The 18,132-nt window shown below is 33.8% G+C and overlaps 1 protein-coding gene and 1 pseudogene across 2 annotated transcripts; one reads left to right on the top strand and one right to left on the bottom strand.

The window, feature by feature from the left end:
• Positions 1 to 656: 656 nt before the first annotated feature.
• LOC113754213 (receptor-like protein 9a) lies at positions 657 to 8,459 on the bottom strand. Of its 2 annotated transcripts, XM_027298569.1 has the most exons (5): positions 7,917 to 8,459; positions 5,497 to 5,652; positions 4,904 to 4,978; positions 3,380 to 3,517; positions 657 to 3,157 (listed from the first exon to the last, which is right to left on the bottom strand). In XM_027298569.1, the coding sequence occupies exons 1-5, from the start codon at positions 8,320 to 8,322 to the stop codon at positions 906 to 908; spliced, it is 3,027 nt and encodes a 1,008-aa protein (XP_027154370.1). In that variant the 5' UTR covers positions 8,323 to 8,459; the 3' UTR covers positions 657 to 905. The 2 variants fall into 2 exon arrangements, with proteins under 2 accessions (XP_027154370.1, XP_027154371.1); XM_027298570.1 differs by lacking the exon at positions 4,904 to 4,978.
• Positions 8,460 to 12,717: 4,258 nt separating this feature from the next.
• On the top strand, positions 12,718 to 17,714 carry LOC113752308 (annotated as a pseudogene).
• The last annotated feature ends 418 nt before the right edge of the window (positions 17,715 to 18,132 follow it).

The following is an 18,132-nucleotide window of genomic DNA, read 5'->3' on the forward strand; positions in this document are numbered from 1 at the left end:
AATTAAACTAATAAATCAAGAAATAAAAATCATTTACTTGCTGTGCCACATTTTGTTAATCGTTTAGTGGCTAATGTTGAAACCTCAAAATATAAGGGTTTTGAGTTTTAATCCCCCTCTCCTCTCCCTACATTGCTAGAAAAAGGAAAACAAAAAGTTGAGCGACTGTACAATTTGGCCATTTGTATTGCAAAATGGGAACTTGATCATTCATTTGCTTTTGACCAATTAAAAATTATCCAAAGCCGCTCTAATCTTCATCTTCATACATTAATTAGTAAAAAAAATTAAGGCTACTCAGAAACGAAATAGTAATTGTGCAAATAAAGAAAATTAAACCACAAAAAATGAGAAAAAAAAAAGCTGCAGTGCAAAATATATTGTTGATGGTCTCAACTCTTTCTAATTTGTTTCATTTTCATTGCTGCACTCCCTTCCCCAAGATTAACTCTATTGGAAAATAAATATTAATTTCCACAAATAGAAAGGAATGCTGAAACTAACAAACACATAATCAACATGTTAAAATTTATTTTGTCTGACCAAGAATTCAGTTTATTATTGTTTCTGGTTATGGACATGAACCCATTGTGGGAGCAAAAGCAACTAATTGTGTTCTGTGGCACTAATATTTTCAATCTTTATGAGAACAAGAATATGATTGAAATTTGCTTCATTTATTCTGAATCAACAACATAGATTCATATGGGACTTCACTTCGAAGTACTTAAAAGTCTGAACCAGTACTTTTTTTTTTTGGGATGATAGTGGAAAAGTCCACTTTTATTGTCACTCTACAGTGTTGGACATGAGAATTTCACCTCATAGAGTTCCTCTTTCGATGCTTGCAAATTCATTGGACCTTTTCCAAATTCGAGAATCTCAATAGAGAAACTAGGACCAATTCATCTCCTTCTCATGTTCCAATTAAACACTTTCCATGTTTGTTTTTTCTCTAAGGAACGAGACCTGCAATACTCATAGAATCTAGATAGGATCCAATAATCAATATAAAAAGACCATGCTCTTCTATAATAAGGGCTAACATAAAGAATTACCACTAATGAAATCACGATAACCATATATGAAGCAAAAAAGCTCCAAGCGAATGCTGCCACATCAATTGCACCATCAACTTCTTTGTCATGATCACCAACATTTTCAGGGTGTGGAGCAAAGGGGTTACAACTTCTCTTGAGCAATGGTCCACAGAGACCTGGATTTCCTCTATAATTGCTGTCGTCAAAGTTTGCAAACTCCCCTGTATCAGGTGTTCTGCCAGACAAGTTATTGTATGACACATTGAAGATGGACAAGAAGTTCAAGGATGCCAGCTCTGAAGGTATTTCGCCACTGAAATTGTTGTAAGAAAGATCCAAGCTCTCTACTAGGTTCAACATGGAAAGTCTTGAGGGAATAGATCCTTGCAAGTAGTTGTGGGATAAATTTAATGCCCGGATATGACTGAGATCACCAAATTCAGACGGAATTGCTCCAATCAATTGATTACATGACAAATCAAGTCCAGACATGAAATTTAATATATTCCCTGTATAGCGTTCGGCTCTACTTTTTGTTGTGAATTCCACTTCTTCTTGCTCGGGAGAAGTTAACACATCCTCACTCACGTACTCGTCAATACCCAATGAATTAGACTTATTGAATCCTATTGGGTTTCCCAATGTACTGGTTGTCATGTCAAGAGGAAGAAATGCATCTGCGGCAAAGTGTCCTCTGCCGAAAGAGATGTTGCTGAAGCATGAAGGTAGTGGCCCAGAAAATTTATTTTGAGAAAGATCCATAATTGTTAGTTTCTTCAGCTGACATAAGTGCAAAGGAATATGACCATGCAATTCATTTCCCCCCAATAGAAGAACCCTGAGGTCTCTAAGTTTGCCAATATAGCGTGGTATACCACCAGATAGCTTGTTGTACCTCAAATCTAGTGTCATCAAATTGAAGCTTCCAGACAGCATCTTTGATATGGATCCTGAGATCATGTTATGGTGCAGGTGGATGAACTTCAAGAACGTAAGTTGGGAGCAAGCTGGTAAAGGTCCGATCAACTGATTTTTGGAAAGGTCCAAAAAACTAAGCATCTCAAGATTGCATACAGCATCTGGTAAGTTACCTTCTAGCAAGTTGGCTGACATATCAAGAGAATCCAAAGATGAAAAATTTCCAATCCAACTAGGAATTCTGCCCCGAAAACCATTATTGGAGATGTCCAGATAAGTAATCAATCCATTTGGAAATAATGCATCCGAAATGCTCCCAGTGAAATTGTTATTATCCAAGTAAAGCAATTCTGGGCCTGTAACATTCATGAACCTAGAAGGGAAATTCCCATCCAGATTGTTATAAGATAACACCAGGCTTGTAAGCATGAAACATCCAGTTGCAATTTGATCTGGCACTTCCCCTGATAACCTGTTATGGGACAAATCCATGGACCCTAATTCTGTCACGTTTCCCAGTGATTGGGGGATATTGCCTTCAAGAAAATTTCTTGACAAATTCAAGTGGCTCAGATATGGAAATAATAAACCCATATGATGAGGAACCTTACCGCTGACCTCATTGTTTGAGATGTCTAACCGGATTAGATTTAATCCTGGAGAGTCATCCAGTAGAAATGGACCCCTAAAATAGTTATTCATTAATTCGAGAGTTTCCAAGTGTGTATTATTTTGCAGAAGCCAAGTAGGAATCTGGCCGACTAACTTATTTGAAGAAAGATCAAGAAGCTGTATTTCTTTCTGATAGAGCAGAAAACTTGGGATTTTTCGAGTCTGATTGTTCAAGTTGCAGCCAGATAAATAGAGAACCTTTAGCTGAAATGGTGGGGGGAGAGGAAGATTCTCAGTGTCGACATGTAAATCATTGCTTTGAGGTACAAGTTCGAACACCTGAAGCTTCGAATGGTTGGCCAAAGAACTGAAAGAGAAAGAACCTCCAAAAGGGTTACCAGAGAGGGAGAGAAACTCAAGGTGTATGAGAGGAGTAATAAGAGCTGCAGGTATGTTGCCGCTAAGTTTATTTTCGGAGAGATCAAGAAGTCGAAGAGATGTCAAGTTGCTGAAGCACATAGGAATAGACCCGTTAAATTCATTCCGACCTAGTTCAAGTTCATGGAGATTCTTCAAACTGCAAATTCCTGCCCAGAAAACCAGTTCCTTATAAACTTTTCATACAGTAATTGTTGATGATAGGTATGAATTGTCAATACATAGCCAATTCAGAAACCATGAAATCATATCTTACACACAAAAATACTGAAATGTTGTTGTCAATTTTCAGTCCGTTCTCAATCAACCTTTTAAAAGTAAATAGCAACTTTAAGCGAAAAAAGTGAGCCTTTCATAGCCTAGATTATTACCTTGAAGGATGGAGGAATCATTCATACCGATGCCACTCAAAGACAAGGCTTTAAGGGAAGTTAAAACCTCAATGTCTGAGAGTGTGTTAAAGCTTGTATCTTCAAGATTGAGTAGCTTCAAGTTCTCCAGCTTCAATTCTGCAGTTCAAAACTTTTACGTTCGTATTATAGTTTTGGATATATCAAAATTAAATAACTATCATTGAATACCGTATTCTTTTAGAAACTCAAGTAGTCTAAAAAAAATAATAATAAAGTAAGATCAGGTCAACCGAATTTTTTTCAAAATATTATTTAATCACTATAATTTTTTCTTGTCAATTGACCCATTGAACTACTAAAAGTGATCAAATTGGGTTATTGTATCCATTTTTTTGGTTAAAGTGGACGAAAGTTACAGCATGTGAGCTGCACACTAAGTAGGGCATCTTTGTCATATTGTAGTGGAAAAGTTGTTTAGTCGGCTAAATGGGACTTTAGAAGAATACACCTTTTTGGGAAAAATTTTTGAAACTAAAGAAGAATAACAAAAATCTCTCAGAGAAAAGTTAGAACCACAAATTAATCGTTGCATTTCTAATTCTTTTAAAGATTACAGAAGTGCTTTTAGCAAGGAGGATTTCCATTTCAAGAAAACAAAGAAAGAAAAACTACAAAAAAGAGTCGGTACAAAATATTGAAGGATGTATTGTGTTGATGAACAAGTAAAGAAGAATAAAAAGAAAATACTTCTTTTTAGAAGAGGAAATGCTGAATTTCTTTTCCAAAATTTTGCTGTAACACTTTCTTCTATTTTTTTTTTCTAAATTTTTTCGTAAATCAACTAACTCTCTTACTACAGTACTTATATTATTTCTCAAAAGATTTAGGAGTACAAGGACCACTTGCGTCTTAAGTTTTCGCTAATATAATTTTTCTTTAATTACCAAAAAGTTTGCCAATGAAATACATCTATAGTTACTAAACTTTTCTAAATTCTCACTTTAGTACACTCTACTATTTTCATATATGAATTGATGGAAATATTCTTGCAAATGTAACGTGCAATTTAATTACGTGACGTAAATTTTGCCCCTTTTATTTGAGAAAAATAGATGGAATGATGCAATTGATTACTTTTAGGAGTTTAGTGAGCAAGTTGACACAGAAACTAGTATAATAGGTTAAAGGAGATTTTAGAAAAGTTTTAGTGATTCGTGTTTCACACTTCGCCCTGAAAAACAACAGTTTGACTTCATTACTAGAAGTGTAGCTTCATAAACCAAATAGCCTTTGCAATATTAAATTAATTGAAATTTAGCATAAGATACTTGAATTTCCTGATTGTTAGTGAATGGATTTTTGAATTAAAAATGAAAGAAAAATTTACATAACTGATCCTTCTAGATTCACAAATAGATCTCCTGCCTTTTATCTATGTTCCATTTAATGTTCATTAAACCTACTAAAACGAATGGAGTATCTCTAATTTAGGTAATTCAAGGTAAATCATATACAACTTTATATCAAATTAGATACACATACCTGCAAACGACAAGGAACCAGAAAATCTAGTACGACTTAAGTCAAGAAGCTCCAAGTTTTCCAGTCGATAGAATTCTATAGCAATAAGATGATCCAAGAACAGTTAGAATGCACAGATTGTGCTCCAAAACAACTCTCATGCCTATAGATTGGACCTTGTATCTTTTTTTTTTTTTTGGGTATATCTATACTTTCATAATTTTAGTACATGCAACATCTCTCGCAATTAAAAACAAAAAACTAATTAACTTACCCCTCTAATCCAATATTTGTGAAGGTAAAAATGAAAAAAAAAAAGATTCTTTACAATTTGTTCCTCTTTAATAAAGTTCACATTTCAATGGTATTAATTGCAATAGAGTTCTAAGTTTAGATTCTCATTTATATTTATATGCAAAACCAAAGAAATAGAAAAAACAAAATATAACAGATCGAAGCAAAAAAAGAAAAATTGCGTAAACAAAGTTCAAGAAAGCCTCATAAAAGAATTTTACTGGACTATCCATGGAATTATACTGAAAGGAAACAATGCCTTTAAAATTGTAATAATTATACTGGACTAAATATGAATTATGAATTCTAAGTGAAAATACCTTCTAAAGGAAACAATCCCTCTAACTGCAGACCAGCCAGAGACAACCTTTTAAGTTTAGTAATTGCGGTTATAAATGGAATTATACTGTTGTTGAATTTGTTCCAATCGAGATATAAGGACTCGAGATTTTGCAACTTAGCCCAATTCCTGCAACCTGCAAAGCACGGTCATATTCTAAATGAAGTTTGGGGTCAAAATATAATTCTAAAAATATTTCATGGTATAAATTAAATTCTAGAAAAAAGCTTATTCGCTACTGCTTTCTTGCAAAAGAAAGAGTGTAGAAATTCACCATGGCTGTTCCCTGCAGAATCATCCCAAAGGACGTGGTTAGAATTTTGTCACACTTTAGTATTTTCTTTGGGCAAATTACCCAGTAACCTATTAAACTTTTGAAATCGTATAGTTTTGGCTATTCAACTTTTAAGAGTATAATGTTTTTTTCAAAATTATGAAATTACCCACTCAACTCCCAAACGTGCATATTTTGGATCATTTCATCTATTTTTACCGTCCACTTTGCCTCCTGGTTATGTCTCGTGACTTGTGTTAAATAACTTTTTGATGTTCTTTTATTTTGTTCCTTTTGTTTTTTCTCTTCTACCTACCCAAAATGTTTAGATGACTCTTCGGTTTTTAAAATTGATTGACTTTGGTGTTAAAAACTAAGGGTATAAAGTACAATTAACTAAGGACGAATACAAATAGACAAGGTTTTGCAGAAAAGGTTATTGAATTAAGGGTCATTAATTCAACTGTTGGACGTACTAACTATTATCGATTGGTGACATCATAAATAAATAAAAATAATTAATATATTGCTACTACACTTGTATCTGCACGTCCATTTCCTTAAACCTTAGACCCGAAACGAGAAACACCAGAAATATAGTACAATGGTATAATAACCAAAATGAAAGATCACTTTAATTGCACTAATACTGACTGGGAATAAAATGTTGTCAAGAAAAGTAAAGGATGGAAGGATGAATATGATTTGTAAGATAGTTTCCTGCTGAATTAAACTAGTCATCAGTTTGTGAGAGATTTTGAGTCTTCTACAAATATAATATTGATATACACCCAGATTAAGAGAAACTATAAGAAATAAGGCCAAAAAATAGAGATGAAGAAATGTGGAAAACTTGTATCCAGCCACTGGCAATAATGTTGAAAATAAGCCTAAAAAAAAGAAAAGAAAAGATGACGGATGAAGATGCATTAACGATGGAAGAAGTTTGAGATGACCGGCAGCTTTCTTGGAAGTCTTGGTCAAACTTTTGCTTTTTTAAAGACTTTTTATTTTTCAAGCTTGACCAATTTTAATCAATACAAAGAACCAGACTAGTTTAGCAACCCGGTCCAGTTCAACGGTTCACCGGTTGAATCAACTGGGTTTATAAAATAGAGCAATTTTATTATCTGATTGGGTTTGATGCATAACCGATTCCGATTGATGATTCAACCTGTTCGGTCAAATTGTTCGGACTAAGTTTTAAAACCACGCAAATGGAGTCCAACTAAAATACACATTACCAATAGCTCAAGCAAATGAATTGGAATTTGAGTTCATGACTTTGGCAGTGAAAACACCTTAAAGGTGATTTTTTGCTCAATTGGATTAATCTAGCTGTCTAAGACCTCGACCCACACAATCGCATACCAATTTTGACTAAATAATTAAACTGTATAACTGATGATTGATCCAATTAATTATACCACCACCCTATTGTGACCACCAATTTAAACCTATCCAATTCACCCATTTTGACAAATTACAGATTCACTTCAGTGGTTCAACTCTGTTGTTTTGCACTTGACTGATACATATGCAAAACGTCAGTCAAATAGGCATCCATATCAGTTTTCATTGTTCATACTAACATCTCCAGACCCCAACAAAAGTTTGTCTCCTTTTGTTGTTTGAAAAATTTATAAAACAACGTAATGTGAAAACTAGGATTTGATGCGAAAACAATTATCTTCAAGGAAATTAAGCCCTCAGTATGTTTGCTGTTGGGTAAATAGCACTTTCCTGCAAGATTAACAAAGCCAAACTAAAATTTCTCATAACGATATGAAGATCCCTCCAATTGGATTGGTATAAAACAAGATACTTACTTATATGAGTTGTCATCTTCTTGTAGCTTTGCAATCAATGTGGGATTCTCAACCAATATATCAATAACTACACTTTACAATATCTAACATTTGTAAACGTCAAGATAAATGTATTACTCCCCAAAAATCTGCTTATATTGTGTGCAAAAACCTCTTTCAGATGGTAAAAATATTATTGATTAGAAGTTTCCTTATAGCAATTACCAAGAACAAGAAATCCCAAACCATACGACAAAAACAATTACAAAATTGAAGTAAACAAATGATTTGAAGAAAGATATATGGCAGCGCAGTTACCTGTCACTTCACTCTGGAAAACATTACCACTCAGGTCTAGAGCTCGCAGGCCCTTCAGACTTATGAAGGTGCTGATATTTAGATACCAATCCCGAGAATAATCACCTAAGGATTCCTCAACCATCTTCTTTCTCAAATCACTGAGCTGGAGTTCAACAATCCTCCCAGTAATATTACTACATTTGACCCGTTCCCAGGTGCAGCAATCAGTGTTTGCACCATCACCTCCTTTTCCAGTCCATGAAGGAAGGATAAGGTGAGCATTTTCAGTCTCATTTAAGGAAGCCTTGAAATCTAATAGAGCAAGTTTTTCTTCTAAAAAGCAACCTAAACAAAGTTGCCTTCCATCGAGTATCAAAGATACAACGAGAGCCCACAAGGCAATCAGGATGGAATGACCGCGCATGATTTCAGTATGGAGAATTGGTGGAGGAAAGCGTCGTAACCAAAATGGGCGGCAGAATAGTTTATAATCCCACCATATTCCAGGCTTCCAGCTGGGCGGAGTGTCGGGGACGGCAGAAGACTACACAAGTCAAGTCAACTCGGATGCCGGTCTGTTATGCGTCTGATCGACGTCGACTCCCTTTGTGGTAGGAATGCGTTGATGCGTGGCCAAATGCTACATGGACACGTGGGAGCTTTTGTGGTCGAGTTGGCCGAGCAAACGCTCACAAGGTGCCTTGGGCAATAAATATTGAAAAATAAACTCTTAGTCTTAGATTATCATTGTTCATCTCCATGATCTTTGTTAGCACGAAAAATCACGCAGCAGAAGTATCGTTGAAATTTTATAAATAATAAACAATAAGAAAGACACGAGAAACAAAATATTGTGTTTCAATTTACTAATTTTCTTCAACTACAAAATTAGAATTTTAAGTCCTTAAATACATACACATAATCATAAATCCTATTTTAATTAAAATACCAAAATATGATTCAACTATATTTCCAAGACTAAATATGACACCAAATCTAATATAGTTACCAAATAACAAATTAATTTTTAAAACTATTAAAATTCTAAATATACTTGATTTAAAATGTGTCAACAATCCCAACTCTTAGTGGTATACTAAGAGCTGCAACATCGTTATCGGTTTTACTCTAAATATTGAACAATAAACTCGTTCACATATTCATTCTCACTTAATATCTTTGTGACAGAACCAGTATTTCAACTTTTGTTTCGCTTTTCTTTCTACTTTTTTTTTAAAAAATTAAAGTATTTTAGTTGGATTTTTTCATTTCACCTTTTTCATGCGCTAACCTGTTAATCATGTTGTAATGTGGATCTTAATATTCTCTTGTATCAGGAAACATACAAAAATATTTTGTATGTTTCTCTAAGTTAGTTCAAGATATAAATTCTCCCTATCACATTTCTTTTTTTTTTTTTTGCATTTCTGTTTAGTTTTGTTAGGCCATCCCAACACAATGTCCCATCTCCATGGACAGACCACCCTACATAACAATTTCCTTCCACTTCAAGATTTTATTCCTGAAAAAAAAAGCCAAATTTGTTGTGCAAATCTTTATACCAACATTATGGAGTACGCACAAACCGTAGTTACTGTTTGCTGGAGCTCAAATATTTGGAAGAAAGATCACAGTAAAACATCAGTTGGTGTCTAATGGATTTTAACTGACAACAATTTTCCAAACAATTCCTATTTTCCAAAAAATCTCCTTCCAGTTTTCTAATGGATTTTTTTTTTCCTTTTCAATACTTTATCTCAATATGACATTGTTTTAATATGACGTTCTGTTGAACTGTCACGCACTCTTTGTATTTGTGACCCTGTCCCTACCAAATGGTTAATTGCAATTTATTCCCTTATGGTATACCTTGATTCTCACTTTATCCCCTAACATTTATTTTATGTCATTTAACCCCCTGAGAGACAAAAAATACCCCTCTACTATGTAAGTTTTTGTCCTTTTTTCGTTTCATCTCTTTTTTATTCCAAATCAGTTTTCTGTTATCAAATTTTTATCTCTAAGAAACTAATAAATTTCTGTAACAAAAAATTAGAATGTTTATTCTTTGATTTACAAAATTAGAAAAACTATTTATATTTTTTACAAATTAATTTCATCTATTTTCCAATTTAAGAAATTAAGAAAAAAAATTTATTCTATTTCTTTATAATTACATTATTCACAGTCAATTATCCATTTTTACTGTCACATATTTACATGTCAACACTAGACCTTTTTTTTTGCCTATAACAAGTTTTTGCTTATTAGGAATTTTTCCTTTTTTTAAATAATCAATTATTAATATATTCCCTAATATATGTACTCATCTCATGTGAAACTTTGTCATCATCAATTAGAGTAGTCAAAATCAAATCATAGGTTAAAATTCAATAACTAAAGGAAGTACAAAATATGAAAATAAAAACTTAGCATAATAGAGGGGTATTTTTGTCTCTTAACCCCCAACCAAATTGCACATCTTTCTTATATATATATATATATATCTAACAGATCCCTCACATACGGCGTCATACGCTTTCACTCACACACACACACATATATATAATATTTAGTTATGATTTTGATAGTTTGTTGAGTCGATTACTCTAACTTTCTGCTAAATAGACTATCCATCTTTATGCCATGTGGATGTCTTTATGCCATCAGCCCCATATCTTTCCATTTCTAATCATCTTCAATCATGCGTTGCTGAGTTGATTGTATTTTGTCAAATGAAAATTTTATCTTTTTGTCATATGAAAAAAATTGTGTTTGCTTATGTTTCTTGGTGGATTTTATTACCTATTTGTTTTCGATAAGAATAAAGTACAGTCCCTTTTTAGTCCTGTAGTTATAGCAAATTTCAAAAATCTATCAATTACCTATTTTATATATGTTTTTATAATTTATGACTTTAAATATTTGATTCTTATCCCATAATTTTGTACCCTTTCAATTTTATAAAATAGCATTTCAAGTTCTTTTATAACAATTTTTGTTCAAAAAAATATAAATAATAGAAAAACTAGTTCATTAGTATTTTCTACCCTAGTCCATCACTCACCTCGTGCATGTTTTATTCACTTTTTCCTCTTCCCTGACAGCTTCCGTGCATTTACATTATTCATGTGCATCCCCCTCCCATCTTGAAATTCAGCCGTGGGTACCCTGCATTTATGACCGCCACACTTGTCCAGCCGTCTTGCCACTACCGACGGTGGGAACGATAAAAGCGTTCCTACCATAAAGGGATCGCCCACTTTAGTCTTTATGTTTAGGGAGTAGAGATTGACTTGACGTTTTCTTCAAATCCACCAGCATGTCTGTATAGAGCAATGAGTCTAACTTAAAGGCTCAAATTGATATCTCTAATAGCTCAAACTTAAAAGTATGTATTCAGGGCAATACATTCTTCTAAAAAGCATCCTGAACAAAGTTGTGTCGTATCGATTATGATTAGCACAACGAGAGCCTAGAAGGCATGAATGAAATGAGAGTGCACGATTTCAACAAGAAAAAAATAATGAAGGAATATACTGTAATGAAAATTGAAGGCTGAAATCTTACTCTCCCCTGAAAGTAATTGTTGTCCCACATTGCAGTTTCGTGTTCAAGTGGTACTCGCGGAGTACCAGCAAGTCTTGGCCTTGATTGAGTCAAGCTCCACTTAAATTTTGGCTCGAGATCCTAGCGTACAACTTATGTTCGACCTTGAATTTAACTATGGGAGATAAAAACTGAACCCAACCTCTCATCCGCAAAGACACTTAAGTGCCTTGTAATAGATTTGATTTCACTTTTAGATATAATAGATAAATAGTATTTGATTATCAAGAGATTGCAACCTAATTTTACGTTATTTAATGAGTTGAAATATAGTACCAAATAATTTTCCTGGGTTTTGGATTTGATAGGAGTTGTACTATCAAAAACTAATTTGGATGTTGGAGTGTCCTTGTTTAATAACCCCCAAGGCAAATGAATACCAAATTTCAACTACGGAGCTTTCCTAGGTAGATTATCAACTATAGTAGGAAAACAGAAAATTGACTAACTGAAAGAAATTATAGCAAAATATTCGAATAAGAAAATGAAAAGTTCTCACACTAATATTATAATCGTAGCTATAATTGATAAAGGACTTCTTATAAAGATTAAAAAAAAAGTACCTTCCTTAAGTTATATCAAGTTTCTAATACTATATGTTTTTATAAACTTGTTTAATTAGTTTCTGAAGCCAATATGCATAATAACTTCTTCCAAATCTAACTGTGTTAGTGTAGGTTTGCCCCAAAAAATGGAGGTATCGAATTGTAATTACTCCTTTTTTTTCCCAACTTTGATTTTCAGTAAAATTACAGTAGAGTTTGTTACTGTAATATGCACATAATATTGGGTCACTTCCATGTCACTAACACTTTAAACTTGGCAGAGTGGGGATCAAATGGAACTCAAGTGATCAAATTACGGTCTTTAAAATGCGTTACTAGGTTCATTCTAAAAACTGAGAGGCCAAAATAACGCTGAACAAAGACTTTAGGGACTACCTGCAAGGTTAACCAAAATGCACTGGTCGAAATGAGCTCACATATTCATGACTTACATCTCTATGTAACTGTATTGGTTAAGTGTTTAATTTACTTATATGACATTTGCAAAGCCTCTTGCATTTAAGAACGTTGTTGAAATATCAATACTTACCAAAAACAAGTCCTCAATTTGAGGGAAAAAAAGTAAGTGCCCTTTATTCTGTGTAAGTAGAGGTTGGGCCAAGCAAAAGGATCAGAACATATATGCAATTTTTCTTGATTCAACAATGGTTAGATCCTACTCCTTTTGGTGTTCCTACATTTTCTTGCTCACTAGTTTAGGTGATTGGAGTGGAAGTGCTAATGTCACTCGTGAAGAAAGGAAGGTAAGTCATCGTTCTACATTAATTTTTTTTTTTTTGCTGTTATTCGTTAAGTATTTTCAATCTTTAGGTTTTTTTCAAGATATAAAACTATTAACTTCCAATTTCACAGATATACACTAAATAAACATGTAGAAAACCTATTTTGTGATGACACCAAATTAACCATTCATATGTTTTGTTTTCAAAATTGGAATAGAATGAAATATTCAAACCTATGACTTAGGGGTAGGGATGCAAAAGCCATCCAATTTAAGTGAAAACAGAAACAATTGGGAACAAAATGTTGCCCAACTCCCTTGGACTGATTCTTGGGATCTGTCCAATTTGATGCAGTTAAGGCAATCATCAAAGATTAATTCTCCATTTCTTTTCACTTGTTTCAATGAACATTTGTTCCAACCAATTAGACAACAAGAATCCACATTTTATCTTCATTACTCCTCTTTTTCTAACTCTATCTTTGTTAATTTTCTACAAATTATAGATAAGATACTCCATCTCTTTTTTCCCTCCCTAGATATGTATTACTACTATTGTGTTGTGGCATTTTTTTGTCTTTTAAATTAAATTTGCTTTTCTTTTTACTTTTTTTTGCTTCTTCTTTTACAAATTTATTTTATTTATATGTCATTTTTCTTTACAACATAATTTAACTTGACCAAAAAAATGGTTCTTATATTTAATAGTCTTAAAATGATATTCTATTTTTAGAAAGAAGTTTTGTTTAATTATTAACAACTACTTGTGTGATTGATTGGTGATTAATGTAGAACTCCTTTTAAACACAAGAGGAGAGTTTCTTAAAGTAATTGAGTTGCTTACTTATTTAATAATTAAAATTAGTATATGATACCTGTACTGGTCAATTATGGTCCAACCACAAGAGTTGAATCACTGAACCTTGATCTAGTAATTTTTTTGGGTCAACGAATGGATTAGCTTTTCCCCTTGATTTTGCTTCCGAACGGAAATATTGAGCGTTTTTATTTGCTTGTGCTTAGTTATTCGATCAAGAATTCCTTTTTTAGTGACTAAAATGTTTTGTATTGGTAGCATTTTGTTTTCATGCTTTGAGCATTTTTCTTGATATTTTTAAACGAACAACTTCATATTTGCTTCCAAGAAGCTAGGAGTTTGAACATCCAACAACTATGCAGATAAGAATTTTGTGCATCCATCTGACAAGTTTGTAACCACAATATAAATTTGTTTATATTGCCTTGAAAGATTAGCTAAAGTCTCACTCGTTGCCTTTCACCAATGTTCTTCTGCTAGCAGGTTTATATGGTATACATGGGAAGTTTCCCTCCAGGAAATTATTCACCTAGAAGGCAGCATATCAGGATTTTGCAAGAAGTGATGAATAGCAGGTAAAACATATATTCAAGACCTTAAAATTAATTGTTCATATAATCTTTGCACCTTCTTGTTCTTTTCATCTGACCTTTACTCTTTAATTAGTGAAAATAATCCAAGAGAACACCTTATTAGGAGCTACAAGAGAAGTTTTAACGGATTTGTAGCAAATCTTACATACAAAGAACAACAAAAGATGGCAGGTAAGTGTAATATGGCTATTTCATCACAATATGAAGGTTTTCTATGTATTAGGCATTATTTCAATTGTAAATGTCATTATGTAAGTCCTTTTTTTGCAAATTATACAGTTCACAATGATGTGGTGTGGGTAATTCCAAGTACAACTTTAAAACTCCAAACTACTGCATCGTGGGACTTCATGGGATTCCCTCAAAATGTTCATCAAAATCTTAGCGTTGAAGGTGATATAATCATTGGAGTTATTGATACTGGGATTTGGCCAGAATCAGAAAGTTTTGATGATTATGGCTTTGGTGCTATTCCCAAAAAGTGGAAAGGGGGTTGTTATGTCGGAGGCAAGAACTTTGCATGTAACAAGTAAGCTTTCCAATTGCTCATTATTCATTTATTAAAAAGTGCAAAATTGGTACTTATTAATTGTATCTTGATATTTACTAACCCTTGTGTTTGCTTGACAGTAAACTTATTGGAGCTCGGTACTACGGTTCAGTTGATTCTCCAAGAGATTTAGATGGCCATGGGACTCATACTGCCTCAATAGCTGCTGGAAATATTGTCCAAAATGTAAGCTTTTATGGAATTGCACAAGGAGTTGCACGAGGGGGAGTCCCTTCAGCACGGATTGCTGTATACAATGTTTGTGATGATTCAGACTGCAAATCTGAAGATATGTTGGCTAGCTCTGATGATGCTATTGCTGATGGAGTTGACATTATTGCAATTTCACTAGGACCAATTGAACCAACGCCGTTGGGAAAAGATCCTGTAGCGATTGGCTCTTTTCATGCAGCAGAGAAAGGAATACTTACAGTGCAGGCAGCAGGAAATCATGGAACAGTTAGATCTGGATCTGGTTATATAGTGTTGGAGCAAGTACAATAAACCGCAAAATCATTAATCTGTGATGATATCGAACAGTAAACATGCAACAGACCAGCTTCCACTGGATTGATTTATGGGACGAACGCAGAATAAAGGACTAAATAACAGGGAAAATTAATAATAACCGAAGAATAATCGATGAATTGATATTGATATTGATCAATAAGCAGATTACAGAATTGGCGGGAAGGGGAAGGGAAGTGACAGAATGAAGGAAACAGAAAGAGAAAAGACTCAGGGAATGATCCCTTATAATTGCTAACAGAAATATGCTATCCTTCCACTACTAATCCTATCTTTATATAGAGCTAGCTAATGACCAGCTCTTTTGTCATTTCCTAATCCAGCTCGGCCATGTGATGCTTAACAGAATCTGTTGTAGCCACTTGCTCAGAAGTTCACGTTGCTTGAGCTCATTCCCAAGAAGGGCGTGATTTGGATTCCACGTCTCCTCTCGCAATCTTCTTTTATTTCGCACGTCTTCTTTACTTCATAAAGGCGTGAGCCAGTATTCCACGCCTGCCGTTTGCTTGAAGCTTCTTACTTGAAGGCGCGGTACTTAATTCACGCTTTCAGCTTCTCTTAGCTAATTTCTGCTCCATGACAATCATTAATAAAGTTGTGCTTGGAAATGGAGTCGCATTATAGGTAAGTACTCAAGTTGGTTGCCTTTTCACGGAAAACAAAAAGTAAATAGCAAAGACTTAAATTCACCATTACATAAAACAGAAGATAATGGTACTCAAACTTGGAATTGATGTTGCTAAGATATTTTGCTACGTTATTATTTGTTTTACTTGGATTTGGGCATTGTAGGGACATGTCGTTAATTCCTTTAACTCGAATGGAACAAAATTTCCTCTTGTATATGGTAAGACTGCTTCGCATCGTTATTGTGATGAAGAACAAGCTAGGTAAATTTATTTATGTCAGAAGAACAATTGTTATTGTAAACTTCTAAACAAAACACTGAATCTTCCTGCTCATTTTGGATTCTAGGACTTGCGCATATCAATGTTTGGACCCAAAGCTGGTAAGAGGAAAGATTGTAGTTTGTAACAATGACAATGGAGTGGAAGTCACTACTGAGGCTGAAGCTCTTGGATCTATTAATCTAGATGATGAAGCTGAGGACTATTCTGAGGTAGTTCCTAGCCTTGCATCATTTTTAGGCTCTGAGCAATTCAAACAGCTTGAGAGCTACATAAACTCTACCAAGTAAGCACCTTATAACTTGTTATTCTAAACATACTTATGTGAATGAGTTTTGGATAAATTTCATAATTTTTTTAAATGTGACATTCTTGTTTAAATAGGATGCCTGAAGGAAACATACTCAAAAGTGAAAGTATACCAGACGTAACAGCTTCAGTTGTTGCTTCCTTTTCTTCTAGAGGGGCAAACATTATTTTTCCAGATATTCTAAAGGTATCAATACTAGATAGTCTACATCTATAAACAGAGAAAAAATAGTTCTAATTTTTGTATTTTATGTGTTCATTTCTCAACCAAATATCTGTATAATGCAGGCAGATATAGTTGCATCTGGGGTGGACATAATTGCAGCTTTCTCACCTGAAGGTTCACCCTCGGACCACAAAAAAATGGATAAGAGACATGTTGGTTACAGTATATTGTCTGGAACATCCATGTCTTGTCCTCATGTTACTGGGGCGGCTGCTTATGTTAAGTCAATAAATCCCAAATGGTCTTCTTCAGCTATCAAATCAGCTCTTATGACTACTGGTTATATCTAATGCATGATAAACACATTTACATGTTCCTTCTGTTACAGAATTAGCATGTTTTAATACGTTTTCTTGTAAATGAATTAGCTTTTGTATCCTCAATATATTGCGCTTTTTAACTTGAAGTTTCATTTTGATAATAGCCTGGCAGATGAATTCCACCAATACCGTATGGGGAGATGCTGAGTTTTCTTATGGAGCAGGACATGTTGATCCAATAAAAGCAACAAATCCAGGACTAGTGTACGAGACACTTAAAGAAGATTATATTAAATTTTTCTGTGGCTTAAACTATGATTCACCAGCAACAAGAAAGATTTTTGGGGGTAAGACCACTTGCAGCGGATTACTTCCATCAAAATCAAAGGATCTGAATTATCCAACGATGGCTGCTAAGGTTGGAAAAGGAAAACCATTTTCAGTCGAGTTCCAGAGAACAGTTACAAATGTTGGTCTATCAAATTCTACCTACAAAGCCAAAATCACAAAACTTCTCAATGTGATATAAAAATGGAGCCAAGCAGTCTTATTTTCAACGCGTTAAATGAAAGACAATCTTTCAATGTCACTATTGCTGTAGATGGAATAGAAACAATGGTATCTGCATCGCTTGAGTGGTTTGATGGTGTGCATAATGTTGGAAGCCCAATTGTGTTGTATACAACAAATGAAACGTCAGTTGAATCTATAATGTATATAATGTATTAATGATTTTATATTGTTTAATGGCTATTGAGTAGAATGAAAACCTTGCTCAAACATGTGTAATCATTTGTTGTCTTTACGTTTTGTTTTTTATTGATGAGGTAGATGGTAGGTTTTAAATTTATCATTTGTTTGAATCTTTGTGGTTACCATAATGCCAAGAAAAAAGTGTAGCAAAATTTGATATTAATAAGGCAAACTTCGGAAACAACCACATTCTCGTTGATGTATTTCCGTGGGATATTGTCCAATCCAGTATGAAATAAATTGGAAGCCAATCTTGTAAAACTTTGCATGAAAGTTTTTTGATTCTTTAAATATGTAAGGGCTTCCATCGATATAATAAAAATTATGAAATAACTTAAACAAAGAATGGAAATTTAACTCAACATCGTATGCCAACCATTGGGCTTCGGCCTAA

Source organism: Coffea eugenioides, chromosome 11 (assembly GCF_003713205.1).
Source record: "Coffea eugenioides isolate CCC68of chromosome 11, Ceug_1.0, whole genome shotgun sequence".
In the NCBI taxonomy this organism is placed as follows: Eukaryota; Viridiplantae; Streptophyta; class Magnoliopsida; order Gentianales; family Rubiaceae; genus Coffea; species Coffea eugenioides.